This window comes from Rattus norvegicus, chromosome 18 (genome assembly GCF_021556685.1).
Source record: "Rattus norvegicus strain SHRSP/BbbUtx chromosome 18, alternate assembly SHRSP_T2T, whole genome shotgun sequence".
NCBI classification, from domain to species: domain Eukaryota; kingdom Metazoa; phylum Chordata; class Mammalia; order Rodentia; family Muridae; genus Rattus; species Rattus norvegicus.
In genome coordinates this window covers 58,661,240-58,678,428 of record NC_141551.1, presented here as the reverse complement: position 1 = coordinate 58,678,428, position 17,189 = coordinate 58,661,240, and the positions used below count along the sequence as shown (strand labels likewise).

General features: G+C 42.2%; 1 protein-coding gene across 16 annotated transcripts in view; it reads left to right on the top strand.

Annotated features, from left to right (window-relative positions):
* Window positions 1-17,189, top strand: part of Piezo2 (piezo-type mechanosensitive ion channel component 2) — a 372,639-nt gene that overhangs the window by 220,294 nt on the left and 135,156 nt on the right. For all 16 annotated transcript variants that reach the window (XR_015642301.1, XR_015642300.1, XM_087592762.1 and 13 more), the window contains 1 exon segment: window positions 9,658-9,820. Coding sequence is in view for 14 of the 16 variants with exons in the window: in XM_087592762.1 (XP_087448888.1) it covers window positions 9,658-9,820 (163 nt within the window). In the remaining 2 variants the exon portion in view is untranslated.

The following is a 17,189-nucleotide window of genomic DNA, read 5'->3' as shown; positions in this document are numbered from 1 at the left end:
AATTGCTAACTTCCTTAAAGTCTTTGCTAATATATAAGTAGGACCTTTATCAGTTTTTAGTTATAACGGGAACATAGAAAGGAGATGTATAATAAATGATTCTCGGCATATAAGGGGGTTTCACCTGCATAAGCAGAAGCAACAGCCATAGTAGAAAAAGTATCAAGTATTACATGAGCATACTTTAAATGTCCAAGTTTGTTGATATGAGAAAAATCTGTTTGCCAAATGCTACTAGATTTCAACTCTCAAGGATAAATTCCCTTTAATGGGAATCTTTAGGAAAACAATGATCTATAGATCCTGTAAGATGCTAATGCAACTGCCAGTTATGATTAGTGAGGAACAAATAATCAACCTGCGTTTTATTTAATGGCACAAGGATTTCTATTGTCTCTAGTGCCCCCTCTTCTTACCTTTGACAATTAAAATGTCAGTGAGGTTTTCAGGTATGGTCTAATGTTTTATTCTTTTAGCTGTATCAGTTATATTTTTACAGCTTAGTATTCATTAGTTATAATCAACTTGGGTAAAAATTTTGATATCCCTCGCTTGCAACTTCAAAGTTCAAATGGAAACTAAATGTTTTTACTTTAATTTTGATGGCAAACCTTAACTGACCCAAACTCAGAGGGTTTGTGTGTGTGTGTGTGTGTGTGTGTGTGTGTGTGTGTGTGTGCCACCTGCACTGGGGTAACAGACATGTACTGGTTTAGGGAAAACTGTTTCAATGTGGATGTTCTTCACATGTGCTTGAGAGAGCCGGCATGACCTGCTGTCTGCCTCTGTTGCTATCTCATACGCATAACACATGCCTTTGGAGATTTGAGAAACATGGCTTATGAGCACACCTACTTCTTAGGAACCTGAACATAGAGATTATATTATCTTTATCTCTCTTCTCCATAGACTCCCACCCAGGAGGAGTTTCCCTAGAGAACAGCTTTCACACTTTTTTTTAAAAATGTGACTACTCCAGGAAGTATATTTTGCCTCATGATTCATTACAACATACATTTAGTTTCAATATTTTCAAAAATAGGTAATTATAAGAACCTGAATATGGATCTCCAGGAACATCATGATAGCTGCGTGTGGCAGTACATGGCTGTCACCCTGGTGCTGGTAGTGTGTTGGGCTATGGCAGGTGGATCTTAAGGGTTGGTTGACCTTGGAGTCTAGAGTGAGTGGCAAGGTTGAGACTGAGGCTGTGTCCTAAAAAAATAAGGTGTTGCCCTCAAACTTCTACATATGCACCTTTACATTATAACACACACACACACACACACACACACACACACACACACACACACACACACACAGAGTACCTTTTTGTGTCTTTTAAAGACTTTCTCTCTCAATCTTTATGTCCCTGGAAAAGCCAGTGTCTTCCTCAACACTGTCAATGCAGGGCCTGCCAAAATTCTTCTGATATGAATCGCAATATGTGTGATATGTCTGCCAAGGCATTCACACACATTTGTTGAGTTAATTCAGCAGGAATGGGGTTCACTTTGAGGTCTCGTACAGTACAAAGGACATGCTGATTACTTTATTCTTTGTTATATTTGAGTCATGACGCACGAAGATTCATAGTTTTTCTGGTCCAGTGTTTATGAGGAGAGAAATGTCTTTCTCTGCTGTTGGTATTCCCTGTCTATCTCAACAAAATTAACTTCATCTTTCTCAAGATGGTCAAATGAACAATTGAGGATTTTTTTTCTTTTAATATTTGGTTTTATGGTATGGACATTTGACCTCCATGTATATCTGTGCACCTTATGCTTGCCTGGTGACCACCAAGGCCAAAGAGGGAAGCAGATCCTCTGAAACTGGAGTTGCAGGTGGTTGTGAGCCACCATGTGGATGCTGGGAGTCACACTCAGGTCCTCTGGAAGAGCAGCCAATGTTCATAATCATGCCACCATCTCTCCAGTTTCAAGACTAATATGTTTGCTTGCCATTAGCATTGCACCTATGAGCCTAAATCCAATGGGCCCAGCCTCTTCACCACTTAGACAGTGTTGTCACTAACAAAAGATGCCAATGTACCTCCAGGTAGTAGATAGTTCAGAGAAACATCAGGGTTAGCCAGAGTATGTAGATAAGGAAGGAGTCCTGAGATGGGACCAAGGCACTAGAAAGGTCTCTGCATTAGAGATGCTGGACCCAGGACATGGTTCAGGATCTAACCAAGAGAGATATGGGGTGAAAGGGACGAATGTCAGTGCCCCTGCTTCTGGGTTCTGTTTTCGTTCTTCCCTCTGTTTATGTTTGTCAGCAGCAGTACTGCCTGCTGGTAACATGCCAGTGGTCATACATGGACACACTTGCTCTGCAGTAGTAGCCAGTCCCCATGATGTACTGCTCTCACAGGGTTAAAGTGAGGCTAGCAGTGCTCAAGGACAATGGTCTCAGGGGCCATAGAGTGGGAAAGTATGGGTGCCAGGTACCTGCATAACACTCCTGGAGAGCAGCACTCACAGACAAAGGGCAATGCCCTGAGCCCTGCATCTGCCCCTCCATTGCTGTAACTCCCTTGAGCCACGCAAAGGCACCAGTCCTTTGAACAGACCTTTCCTTAATGACACAAGTGACTTCCAGCAGCATGCTGGTGTGAGAATGAGGTGAGATTGTGACAGTGAGCTAAGAGGATTGAAATGTTTAAGTAGCTATGTAGTTCTACAGTATACAAATCCAGGAACTAATTGGGGGAACAAACTATACCCTGTGATAATTAGGGCCCTGAGCTTAACTCTTAGAAGAAAAGGGCTTAGTTTCAATTTCACAGAAACAAAACAATCCTCGAATTTTTAAGACTGAGTCATTATGAGTCATTGACTTGAATACTGAAAGAAATTGTAAATCTAATTTAAGATCTGCCCCATTCGCATGAAATACATTATTCTGATTCACGTGACTGGATATCTGTGAGATTAATATTAAATTAAAATGACCGTGTGTGTGTGTGTGTGTGTGTGTGTGTGTGTGTGTGTGTGAGAGAGAGAGAGAGAGAGAGAGAGAGAGAGAGAGAGAGAGAGAGAGAACAGGAATTAGGTTTGTAAATTTTGTTATTAGATATGCATTCATTCCACTGCTCTTAATGTCACTGAAGGCCACTCAGGGACACATGCAGAATCCTATTTAAGGTAAACAGCAGGGCACTAACAGTTCATCCTGTGTGAGCACCAGAAGCTACCAGAAAAATATGTGAAGGCGTTTTGATAGCTCTAATTTGTTTAATGGACGGCCATGTGGTGATTTCAATTTTGTTAGCGCAATTTACTTGTAGTTGACCTTTCTGCTAGCGCGGTCTCAGAGGGTTTGCTCCCCTGAGAGTGGTACGAAATGGAATTGAGTTTTGTGCTTCCTTTTTATGTGTTGGGGATGGGTCCCAGGCTCTGGCACAGTGTTCAGTAAGTAAGTCCTTTACAGTAAGCTACAGCCCCACTCTGGACACCCCAGGCCATCTCTATGGGGTGCTCTCTCCTCATGCTCCTCCTCAACACCTGAGATGCCACTTTTCTTGTTATCTGTCCTGTTCCTGTCTACGTTTCATTTCTTCATAGTTTGGTCAAAAGGAATTCTTAGAGTTGGGAAGACCTTAAGAAGTTGTTTTGTAAGTTAAGAAAACAAAGCTTACGGGGCACTCATAACCTCAAGCTTTTCCACCCACACCCTACACCCTAGTTCCCGAGTAACGACTTGCAGACTTATTATTCATTAACAATGCTCATGACCTTTTGCTAGGTTTGTTCCCTGACTAGTTTGTGGCTTACTTAACCCCTTTAAACTATTAAATGTCTGCCACATGGCTGGTTACCTGTCCTCGGTTTCACATTTCCAACTTCCTCAGAGTCTGGGTGGTGAATCTCCTACCTCTGACTACCTCCCAGAGTTCCAATCTCTCTCTACCAGGACTCACACCTTCTACTTCCGGCCTTTTGCTAATAGACCATCAGCCTTTTATTGACATGAAATCAGGTGATGCTTCTACACTGTACACAGAGATCCCTACAGGCCTTGCCTTTTCTCTGGGTGTGGACAGGAATATGGAATCCAATTAGAGTCAGTCAAACCAATGCCATCGTGGGTATTATGCTATAAGTTGGTCATTAACCTTCCAAGTCAAAATAAACAATGTAATGTCTTCCAGATGTGGTCTACACAAGGAGTTCTCAGCAATAGAAATGACATAGTATGTAAAAGATATGCCTATATGAATGCTTAGACAGGGGTCTCACTATACAGCCTTAATAGCCCAGCATATCATTATGTAGACCAAACTGGCCACAAATTAACAGAGATCCCTCTGACTCTGCCTCCAGAGTGTTTGGATTATAGGTGTGTACCACTATACACACTATGAAATTGTGCTTTTATATCCACTGAAGTTTATAACAGGCTTAAGACGTTAAAATACATGTTTGTCAGCCTAGCCCATTTGGCATGAATCTCTAAACATTAGGTATTTTGTACAATCGCTTTGCTCTTCTTGACCACCATTTTATTTGTGAGACATATCCAGATTCACAGATGTAGACCTTGACCTAACATACATTTGCCTTCACTGATGGTCCCATCGTACAGTTTCTGAACATGCCATAATTTAATCTGACCTATTGTCCACAAAAAGTAGTCTTAATTGATGGCTTCTTTAAATTCCCTTTTCAGAGGTATAATCGCTCTATGAAGAAATAAGCTCTTGTTATGAAATAGAGATCATAACAAGATTGGAAAGGAAATGCTTTGCTATTTAAGGTGATATCTAACATGAGGAACTTTATAGTCATTTTGATATATGGAATGTGTCATTTGCATGTGCTCAGGGAAAAGCATGATTCAAGTTAACATTTTCTTGAGAAATATACATTAGTACCAATGGGTTATATAAACTGAAATGTCTGTGAACATAGTTAACTGTTCCCAAATGGGTAATTTACTTAAAATAAAGGCTGATATGTTATTAAATGTTCAGTAATATACACTTATAGTAAGTTTGGAGAACCTCATGTATGTGTTTACTTGATACTCTCTGGTGCTGGTTAATCTAATGAATTCTGTTGATTTCAATCAACACGAATGCAGAAATCACTCTCAAATCCATTCTTTCCACCATGACTTCCCTTCCAGGCATGAGCCCATATGACTTCCAACTTAAGCTGTGACCTCTTCCCCTGGAGGTCCTAAGTCCAGGTCTCTCACAGCATGGGGAAAGCATCTCCCCTCCCAGGAGCCTTTGCTGCTATCCCATCTGTTGCCTTGATGACCATCTTCCTTGTTAGCACCACATCTTTAAAGTTCTGATTTTCTGAATTCCCTACAGAACTCTAACCTGGGCTGGTATAGTCCAGACATAACATATCATCAACTTCTTATGAACTATTTACTTTTTACTTTTGAGTTCATACCCACATACTATGTGTGTGTGTGTGTGTGTGTGTGTGTGTGTGTGTGTGTGTGTGTGTGTGTGTGTGTATATATATATATATATATATATATATATATATATATATATATATAATTTTGACTCTTTTCTGCTCCAACTCTATCTAATGCCAACTACTCCCTCAAAAACTCATGACCTCTTCTTTTAAAATTATTTTTGGTACATGGACACACACACACACACAAACACACACACACACACACACACACACACACACACACACACACACACACAACCTACCGAGCACATTTAGTGTATACATGGGTTTAGGTCTGACCACTTTGGATTGAATAACCTAGGAGGGACGTTGTCCATGGTAAATATTGATTTCTCCCCTTGCATCAGCCAATGGTTGCCTTTATCTTTATAAAGCTCTAGGGTGGTGCCCTGTGAAATCTTCCCTATCCAAGTTGACATACTGTCCTTCTGACTTTAATTCCCTTATACACCCTCATCCAGCAATTCATGCTTCACGGCTAATATTCCAGGGATAGAACAAATACTAGTTTTACAAATAAAATGCTCTGAGTTGGGCCACATTCATTAGATACACCTCATATTTGGCAAATGTTTTCTCCTATCTTCTAACTTAATAAAACCAGAAATATATTAATAACTTAAAGTCTAATTTTAGGGAGGAAAAATGGCTGAGAGGTTAAGAGCATCTGCTGCTCTTGCAGGGGACCTAGTTTCAATTCCCAGTACCAAAGGACAGTTGACATCTACCTGGAACTTCAATTCCAGGGAATCCAACACCCTCTTCTGACCTCTGTAGGCTTCTACATGCATGAGGTGCACAGACATCAACTCAAGCACACACACACACACACACACACACACACACACACACACACATGTGTAAAATAAAAATAAATATTTTAACAAAAGAAATTTGATATTAAAATGATTTCAATTTGATAATTAAAATCTGCTTGGTAAAATAACTGGAGACTTTTTGAACAGAGTCTCTCTGGTCTTTTCACCATTTCCAAATTGTTTTCTCCCAATAAGTATTTGTAATTTCTTCTTATCAATCTAAGTGACAGTGTGCTGGTGCGCCATCTAGTCCTTAGTGATACTCTGCACAGATCTCAGTCCAGGAAAGAGTGACTGACTGTTTGGAGGGTCAGCAGTATGTCTGAAGTACATCCTACCCATATAACAGTGAGAGTGCCCAGGGGTAAGCCAGGCAGGCAGCTATTCACAGAAAGCTTTTAAAATGAGAGACAAGAAAGAGACTAAGCCACTTAGTATGTTCTGTCCACTGTGGGGATCATAAAGAAGAAGTCAACTCATTTATGAATGAATGATGGAGTAAGTTAGACTCATACAGTTTTACAAAGGGGATGCCTGCCCTCAGTGAGTCTTGGTAGATGAGAATGTTTTGTTTCTTTTAATCTGACACACATCTTACCGTGTAGCTTATGCTGGCCTCAAACATGTCATCTCTCCTGCTTCAGTCTTCCAAGTGTTGAGATCCTGATAGCCACTTCAGATGAGAATATGAGGGTGTCTTGGCTGAGGACGAAGAATGTGTACTACCTCAGAAGAGAAACACTTCCTTGTTCCTGGTGTCTGCGTTTGGTGTGGAGTACAAAGAAGTAACAGCAAGAGAGAAAGAAGGCAGGACCTTCTGTCACTCTCAGGAAAATAGATGTTTCTAGTGGTAGATGGCCAGTATGACCAGTCTTATACTTCTAAAAGCTAGCCAGACAGAGGACCGTTCTGGAAAAAATAACCAGAATGCTGCTGTAGTAGTCTAGAGAGATTATCTATAAGAAGAAAAAGGAGAGTGGACAAGAGATATAGTTTAAGGCAGAGTCCTCACCAGTCTTTTTAAGACAGATTGATGGGCTGGGATCTGTCTTGGTTGCTAATAGGTCGTTTGGCCCTGCATGGAAGTCAATGCATCTTCTGATGGAAAAGGAGGCCTGTTGCCATCATCAGAAGGTAGGTCAAGTGAGGATATCCTGTAGCTCGGAAGATAACTCAGAGTCACTCTTAGAAATTATATAGCTAGAAGAGAATAAAAAAGAAGTCACCCTACTTCCTCAGCCTAAAGATTACTGTAACCTAAAAGTGGGCAGCCAAGTGACTGGGTCACATACAGTAGAGACAGAGCCTGATGAGCAGCTCTGGCTTTCTTTGAGTGCACCCACAGTAGAGAGAGCAGAAGAGAAGACTTGGGACCTACAGGAGGAAGGCCAGTCCTTGAAGTCACTTATGGGAACTTTAAGGAAGTGACGTACAACCTGCTTTACATCCATGTGACCCTTGAGAGTCCTCTTGAACTTTAGTTTCTCAGATAGGATGATAGCACAGTGTGTGCTTGATCATAACAAAAAATGTGCAAAGCCCTTAATATGAAGAGTAAATCAGTAAATCATGGTAATTAATGATACTTGATCTACCCACCTTTTGTCATATTTATCCTCCACATAACACAATGGAACTGCTTCTATGTATCCAACATTGTATTTGGTGATGTAAGTTACCTAAGGATAATAAACTGTAAGAGAGAATGTGTGGGGGTTATATGCAAATACCACATAGTTTTTACATGTGAGACTGAATACCTTCTTGATGTTTGTAGATACACACACACACACACACACACACACACACACACACACACACACACAAGTCCTTTATAGGTATGTCCAAGCATGGAATGGAACACAGAACAGCCTCTTTTTCCATATCAAGGGATGGCTGACAGTTTGGATTACATATACAATTATACAATGAGTAGTCCATCAACCTACATTTTGCTTCATCTTTCTGAGTATGTTTTATCTCTGGCAAACATGTCTTCATAGACCTAATCGGCCTCGGCAATGCCACTTTAAACGACTCCACTGAACATCTCCATCGATCCATTGGCTCGGCATCTCAGCCTCTCTGCCTGTAACTCCCTGACTCCCCCCTTGCATCCCTAGTCATTTCATTCGTTCTCCTAACAGATTCCTCGGTATGTTGATGAGCAGAGCACAGAAAGATGTGATCCTAGTGTCTGACATACCTGCGTAGTAAAGGGAGTATGTGGCCAGTATCACCCGTTCCTCTGGAAGGGCTGCCCTGGCTGGTGGCACGTGCCAGGCAGTGGGCCAATTCTGCCAGCTGCTGGCCACATTAGTTGTTTTATATAACTGTATGGGCTTTGTCAGATATTTTAGTCAGGGTATGTGCTGGCCAGCTGTGCCAGCAACTTAGTATGCCACCTTCTTGTGCTGTATTCACTGCCTTTGGATGTCCCCCAAGGTCACATTTTTTCCTCCTCTTCTGACTGAATCCCCTCTTCTCATCCCCATTCCCATCTCAGGATCTCAGTTATAACCACACATGCCTTGCAGTTATGAGGAAGAGTAACTGGTATTAAAAACCGGTTAATACTGCTCTCTCAAAATACTGGGCTCCGGTGAAAAGGGGTTTCATCTTTTACAAAAGAAAAATGCACATTATTTAAGACCCATCTTTAATCTTCTGAATTCATAGCCTCATATCTCATTTCACTGAAATGCGATAAGGACGGCAAGTGGTGTAATGTCTTTGGCAAAGAGCGAGAGTGGGGGATTGTGGGAATGTGCAAAACAGCTGCACATCGTCAGGCTTGGGCTTGAACCCAAAGCTTCTCCTCAGTTGAACATCGCTTCTCTAAGAGTAAAAAGAAAACAAAACAAACAAAAGTAAAACCACTAGACTGACTTGTCTTACAGCAATATAGAAGGCCAAAAATCAGCTAAGCACAAAAATAAGGATGAGGCTTTGGATTGGAAGATTCTTGGAGTACTTTTTCGGTTTTCCATGTGCCTTTCACTCATATTTGCACCGTGTGGTCCTACTAGCAGTTACTACATATTGGTTTTTAAATTACTTCATCCGGATGATGAACAAAGGCATCACACTATATAACATCAATGTGCTTTATTACGGTTCGTGGAGTGGTCCATTTGGGTTCTTTATGGTTTTTCCTAAGTACCCTGATTGCACCACTAAAGCTCCACCATTCATTGCTGCTCCGAAACCCTGGGAAGCACTGAGATCTGCCTACATCTCAGTAGAACTGACAAGACTCAGAAGTCAGTGCAGAACGTTCCGGTAACTGCTAGGCGCAAGCAAACATCCTTGATTTTAAAGATCGAAGTATACAATAAGAGGTTTGACAATACAGATTGAGGTAACTTCCTCCCGTCTTCTTTCCTCCATAGCTTGAAGGGAGCTGATGCTGGCAATGGCATCAGGGTGTTTGTGCCTGATATCGGGATGTTCATTGCGAGCCTGACCATCTGGCTGGTCTGCAGAACCATTGTTAAGAAACCAGACACGGAAGAAGTAGCCCAATTTAATTCCGAGTGCGAAAATGAAGAATTGGTGAGTGTGAACACCTGCATCTTTCTTCTCCCACCCCCAGGGCCTTGCCTGTGAGACTGAGTGGAGTCAGTCAGTCTGCAGAGCGCTGAGGGGCTTCCTGCGCATGAAGCACCAGTGGGTGTTGTTGCTCTGCAGAGAAGTCTGGGTGAAGCTGCGAGGCAGACACTCATCTATGCACCTTGTTGAGGAGGACACAGGTGGTTGACCTCACCTTTCATGAGGATCTCACAGAGGAGTTAGGAACAGCCCTGACTATGCTTTCGTTACTTCAGTGATCAGCTGACCTCACTGGGCCCTGAGTGTTATGTCAGGTGGCCAAGCCTGGAAAGTTATGCACATGTTGCTATGAGTCACCTGCTCTCCAGGTCTAAGCTATTGCAGGATATTTTGAGAAGTAATACACCTTTGAAGAAAAATCATCTTAATTACCCTCTGAACTTTCCAGCTGTGCAGTTTCACCTTGTGACTGTACACTCTACCTGCCTAGTTACTGTGTTAGTTCAGAATATTTGGACCAGGCCATTTTAAAGTACTTGGAAAGGGGGGAAAGACTTCATTCAGTAAAGTATGAGAGTGTCTTAAAATATATAATGACAGAAGTTTCAGGAGCACTTGTTGGTTGAGGAGTATATCTGAAGTTGTGTCTAGGAGTGGTTACCACATATCCCACCACATTCCCCCTTGACCCACACCGAGCATGGCCGTGTCCAAAGGACAGCACGTTGTTCTGGGAGTTTAGGTGACAATATAAAAAGTAGTTGACATTTTTTTAGATATAAAGGTAAAACTTTTAAAAAGCTACCCAGAAATACTTGATTTGGACATTTAACACATGGTGTCTACCAAATGATTTAGTCAAAAGCTCTGGCAGGAAGTTAAATCCTGAGGACAGAAATCAACTGTGAGTTGGTGTATTAGTAACATAAACCATTCCCATATCAGGAAGCACACACAGTAGGAATGCAAACTGGGCAAGCATCAGGAACTGCTTACTTTGGGGACATTAACCATGCACACATCAGAGAAGGAGAACCCTCAGTTATGGCAAAGGCTTGCCATACTTACCGAATAAACAGCAAATTGGCAAAAGTGCTTAGTTGTAACAAAATAATATGGAGGAAATGTAATTTTACGATATGAAAATTCGAATTTATATTACTTCCTAAAATCTTATGAATTAAAGATAGGCAGCCAGGCTCTGTATCCACATTCTGATATTTGAGGGCAAAAGAAGATACAAAGTGTAAAATGTAATTACAGCAGAGTGACAGCTGAGCAAACCTTTCATTCATGTCTACGAACCTAAAATCAGATACAACTTGGAAATATTTTTTCTATTGATGGTGTAATTTTAAGATAGAAAACTTTAATAGAGTATCTTTTATATTACCTTATTATTTTATAGGGCTGACGGTTTTGGAATTGATTTGATTAAATAATAATTATTTAATTAATTATAAAGTGTCCTAGTTTGCCATAATTTGTGTCAGTAAACACATTAACTGAAAGTTTGCGCATTTAGGATTTTCCTTATTGTTATCTATAAGGACAAGGCTGCGTCTTGGGGCTTGCCCACTTTACATGAGCCCTAAGGGATAATTATTGGAAATAGAATGGTCTTTTGAGGGCAGACATGGAGACTAACGCACAACAGCTATGTGATAGCAAAGGCAATTATTGTCTTTCTTAGTCTATAAAATAGGGTCAGTAGAAGAGCATGTGCTTACTGTGCCTGAGGCCCTGGGTTCAATCATCAGCACCCAAACTATTAGTAGTGCATTACGTGTCTGTGCCAACTATAAGGTGAAGCGTTAAGCAGCTCATAGCCCAGTGTATGCCTATGGGGGATGCTTAATAAGTTCTGGCTACTTTTACTTATTTTGTTCTCTGATTTCAGTTCAGAAACTTATTATCCAAGATCCTAAACCAACCCCATGAAAAGTCCCAGGAATAACTCAACATGGCCGATTTTAAAAGCTACGAACAGATGTTATTTCTGCAGAATGAGCAACACAGGCAACAACTAATACAGAGAGGGGTTGTAGTTAAGGGTAGCGGACCTCTGATGAAGAAGAGAGATTAGCACAAACATGTGTATTAGTTTTAAATCACACTTCTAGCCTGGTCACACCCTGTTTTTATTTTATTCTTAGAGCCGTGACAGCTCTGTCTTGTTTGAAATTGATTTAATAGATATGCAAGGCACATCTGTTTTCAATCCTTTCATTCAAAGATAACACAAGACAACTAGATTGACTTCAAAAACAACTCTTACTCTGAGCTTGGAGAATGCTACATGTATCAATGAATAGGGGCTTCTTCCCTATTTCAGTTGAATTTGATAGGGGATAATTCAGATATTAATATCTATTTTCTTAGCACTTTCCAGCCAAGTGAGTAGGTCAGAGGAAGGGTGGTAAGTGGGGGATTCACCATGAGGGAAGTACTTCTGGCTTGACAATCTGGAGTCAGTGTGAGAGAGATCAGAATACACAGCCAAAGTAAGCAGAGAAATGCATTTTTTTTCCTAAAGGGCCCTACACACTTCCTGCTCCTTCTAAATCTTGGTTTTTGTACTCTGGTATGTTTAGTTCTGAAGATGTAAGAGAACAGCGTTTGCTGCAATTGTTTCTTCCTTATCTGAGTGGAGAGATGGACAGATTAATCCTCTGATGCCCGGGAGAATGCCTTTTCAAGCAGTCTTGTTTCCTAGAAGTAGCTAAGCCTTTCTTGGTCCACTGATGAAGACAACATTTGCTACTTGGAAGCATTCATCAAACCAGGAGCTCCCCTGAGACATTGCTGGAGAAGAGGGGGTGCAATGCACTGGATCCCTAGCCTCACTGTGCTTTGTTAGCTGGGCAGGGCTCAGGGACTCTACCCTTCCCATATTAGAAAGGTTCCTTGGGTGGAGGTGTCTGAGGTATTCATTTCAGTTCAGAAGCAGATCTGTCCATTGTCACTGGGAGAAAGATTCTCACTATTTTTGGAATCTTAAAAAAAAGAAAGAAGAGTTGTGTTACGAACAGCAAATTGGATAGAAAAGCTTACGTATACGATGCTACAGTATCTGACGACACTAACATGCACCTAGCTCCTTAGTTCTGTCCTCCTGCCTGTTTCTCCTTGTTTCATAAGGCTTGAGACCTTACTTCATAATATAAAGCTTAGATGAATATTCCAGTCAGGCACACATGTAGTGGAGCGTTGCCCGTAAGGGCAGCACTTGGCAGCTGGAGGTGGAAGATGAGGAGGGGGTTTAAGGCCAGCTGTGGTTACGTGAGACCTTGTCTCAAAATGAAAGGAAAAACAACAGAAAGGAAGGAAAGAAGGAAGGAATGGACAAACAAAGGAAGGAATAAAGGAAAAACGGAGAGGGAGGGAGAGAGAGGGAGGGAGAAAGAAAGGGAGGGAAGGGAGGGAGGGAGGGAGGGAGGAAGGGAGGGAGGAAGGGAGGGAGGAAGAACAGTCAGAAGGAACACATTTTATTCCAGTAAAAGCAGCTGAAATTTGAGGATATATCTCATAGTTTTGTAAATTCATCCATAAGCTCAGAACTTGCACTGTACTTTCTAGCACTGGACATTTCTCAGGCTACCAGGACACTAGAGTTTGGACAGAATGTTTGCCTGATCGTTGCCTTTACAAGAAAGCCATGGAGTTTCGGTCATGCTACATTTTTTCAGAGCAAGAAACCAAGAATGGGGAGAAATCAATCATTCTCCTGGCACCTTCTAATTAGACCTTTGGTGCTTGTTCATTTCTAACCTGAGATTTAATCCAAAGTCACCGGCTTTAAATTTCCTAGGCCCTGGGCTTTCTAGCAGACATTTGCCACATGGAACTGTTCAGAGTGGCAAGAAGTTGGGCAGTTGCCTGGGCACCTGCAAGCCTTACACCAGGTGACTTGTAGTGAGAAAGAAAGGTCCTGTCTCTGGCTGTCCCAGACATGCATTTCTGCCCCTCCTGGTGGTACAGCAGGAGGCTCTTTTCACAGCTTCTGCAGGTCACAGTCAGGAATTTGGGAAACCCCCAGTCTTCTGTGCCCCCAGAGTGTAGCATACTCACAGAGAAGTTTAGACAGAGAATAACAGAAGCCAAGCATCCAGAGTGAATCTTGGGCCAGAACTGGTGGCACAAACTTTTGTCTCACCATATTTAGGACTTTGACCCAAGGCAGGACAGATCTAGATGTGAGCAGTCTGTCTTGGATGATTGCTCTGCTGGGGCTAAAGATGGAGACCCTTGTTCCAAAGTCATGTTCACCAATCATACTTTTACCTGAGCTCCTGCTGTGTGCCAGCTAATGTGCCAGCCTGCTGTAGAGACAGTATCTAACAAGCATTGGCCTTTGTTTTCTGCTTTGCTCGTCAAGTTCCCAGAAGTATTGAGTCTCGGAAGCAGAAATATCTGTAGACTCCCACAGATCCCCTGCTATCTGACTGGCCTCTTTTCATACCTCAGTTGACCCCCTCGTCCCCACCTTTACTAAATTATCAGAGCCCTTTGGTGGGAGTCACTAAGCAACATCTACCACTCTCTTTCCAAGTGAGATAGGAGACTTGCACTGCTCTTATTAAGTGGGAGCCTAATGCTGCCAAAGCAAGACCAGCAACAGAATAAAATTGCTACCACATTAGACCAGCATAGCATGTGCAATGGCACGCCTGACACAATGATACTCGGCCCTTACCTCTCTTCTTGCCATCACAGGGAAAGCTAGGAAGACCATTTTCCCTCTACTATGAGTCACAGCACTTTCTCCTCCCATCTGTGGACTCTTCTGTGGGATGAACCCATTTTGTTAAGATAAATTGTTAACTTTAGAAAATAAATAATACATAAACAAGGGTGACACTTTGGAAAATGTCCCCGATGCCTCACAGACCTTTTGGCTCATTCCATGTGACTTTGATAGATGTCTACAGAAATGCCTTTGAAAGCTCACTTTCCACCACAGAGAAGAGGAAAGGGGTTCAGCTGCAGCCAAAACTCAGTTTGGGGGTACAAGTATCCAGGGAATCAGAGGTAACCGAGACACAGTTCTTCAGTGTGTTTTTTTTTTAAGAGAATGGAATCTTTAATAAAAGCTTTGCAGTGTACAACACCCTTGCTGGTGGTCTTCAAGCATCCAGGACATGGAGCCAAGATGGCTGTCTAAAATGGCTAGGAGGGAGCCTTTGATTATCCCTGCCTGGAACTTCCAGAGATTCTAACTCAGTGACTCTGAGGTGCAGCCTGTTAAGCTCTTGACGTGCCTCAGATAGTCTTGGGTTTTATGCCCTTACATGGAATTATATGGTGCCAAGGGTAAGGAACATAGGTGCTCAAGTCCTATCAGAAATAATTTTGTCAAAAACCAATAGGTCAAGGAAGCCTATTCAGGGGGCAGCTATAGGTGCCTTGCAGGTATAGAGATCAAATGGCCAGGTAGGAAAGTGTGTCCATAGCGCTGTAAGATCTACCCAAAAACATTTCATTTACATCTGAAATTGGGGACTTTTTCTTATCGGTAGTACTTTTATATTTTATTTGCAACTTACCTATAGTATTTGCAGTTATTTATAGGGTACAATGTAATATGTCCCTATGATAAGTTGTAGCATGATCAGATTATACAATTAATATATCTATTACTACGGCTACTTACTTCTTTGTGTTGAGGACACATCAATTTCTCCCTTTAGCTTGTTTACAATATTTTATTAGTTAAAAATGCAGGCACTATGATACGCTATAGGTCACCACATCACACTTTTGCTAAGTGAAACCTTACAGCCTCTGGCTAGGGACTTCCCTGCACTGGCCCACCTGCCCACCTGCCCACCTGCCCACCTCTGGCCACTTTACTCCTCTCTAAAGTTCATCTTTCAGAAGCCGTAAACAAGTGATATCAGGTCGTGTTGGTCTGACTGGGCTGACATGTTCCATTGAGCACAATGTCCAGGAAGTCCATCCCTATTGTCACAGGGGACAGGACTTCCGGTCAAAGTCAGCATCATTGGAAGAGACAAAGTCAAGGATGTAAAAGTATAGATGAGTTTATATTTTAACAAAGATTATACTTCTATGAGAGAGTTTCTTGGGCAATTTAGACTCTTAAAGGTTCACCTAGTGTTTGAATTCTGGGGGGTAGTCTAGGAATCATAGGTGTGAAATCTTTGTTTCCAGTGGCTCCTTCAAGACCAAGTTTGAGTCATGTTCCTCCAAGGTGCCAGATTTTTATAGCAAGCAAGGATACTTATTAATAAATATGATTCTCTGTTCTTGCCAAACCCCAGTGTTTATAGGTCAGCAGAGGAACCTTTGATGGGGACAAAAGTCCTGCCTGTTAATATGCCACCCAAGGTGACTAGTGGCAGATCTGGCCCAGCCTGAATGAGGCTCACAGATGCATAGACACCTCCGATCAGCTTAGCATATTTGAAACACATTTGTGTCTGGGGGAATCTCTGGGAAGCTAATGCAAAAACATCTAGACCATCCAAAGCTATAATGTGCGATGGCATGCTTTTAAACTTCCTAAAATCCCTTCCTGGCTCAGAGAGATGAAGAGAAGGCATTCGTGTAACCTCACCAAGGCCTGTGAGCAGAATGCTGTGATTTAGTCAACATCCGTAGCCATTCTATAACGGAATAGTGAGTCATCTGTCCTAAGAGCTACAAGCATGTTTCCTCCCGTGACTCAGGGGGCCCCCACCGTGTTTTCACTTTTTCAAGGGTAGTAAGACTTTTGCCAGACTTCCTTCTGGTGGAGGGGGCGCTTCATGAGGGACCTGTTCACCTGGCGTCAGGAGGGAAGTTGCTCTTCTCTAATCTTTTTGTAGCTGTGCACATGGATTCTTTTTGTGGAAGAAAGGCTAGCTTTGGATCCTCTTCCCCTTGCTGGGCTGTCTTGTGCCTCAGTGGGAGTGGATGTACCTAGTTCCTGCTAAGACTTGACATGTCAGGGTGGTTTGGTACACATGGGTGAGGAGAAAAGAAGGAGGAAATGGAGGAGGAAGGGTGTGAGAGCGGGCCTGGGAGGGAGAGGGGAGATGCAGTCAGGATGTAAAGTGAATGAATAAATTAATAAATGGGAGGGGTTGGGGATTTAGCTCAGTGGTAGAGCAAGCGCTTGCCTAGCAAGCACAAGGCCCTGGGTTCGGTCCCCAGCTCTGAAAAAAAGGAAAGAAAAAAATTAATAAATGGGAAAAAAGAGGAAAGGCTAGAGTGAGAGCGAGACCTGCAGGGGTAGGGAAGATGTCTCGTAGATGGAGATTGTATGCACCAAGGAAAAAAGACAAAGATTCTTCTTCTCCAAGTGTTCCCTGTGTCGCATGCTCTTAGGCAAACCATACAGATAGGGGTGAAGATGAGCCACCCCTGA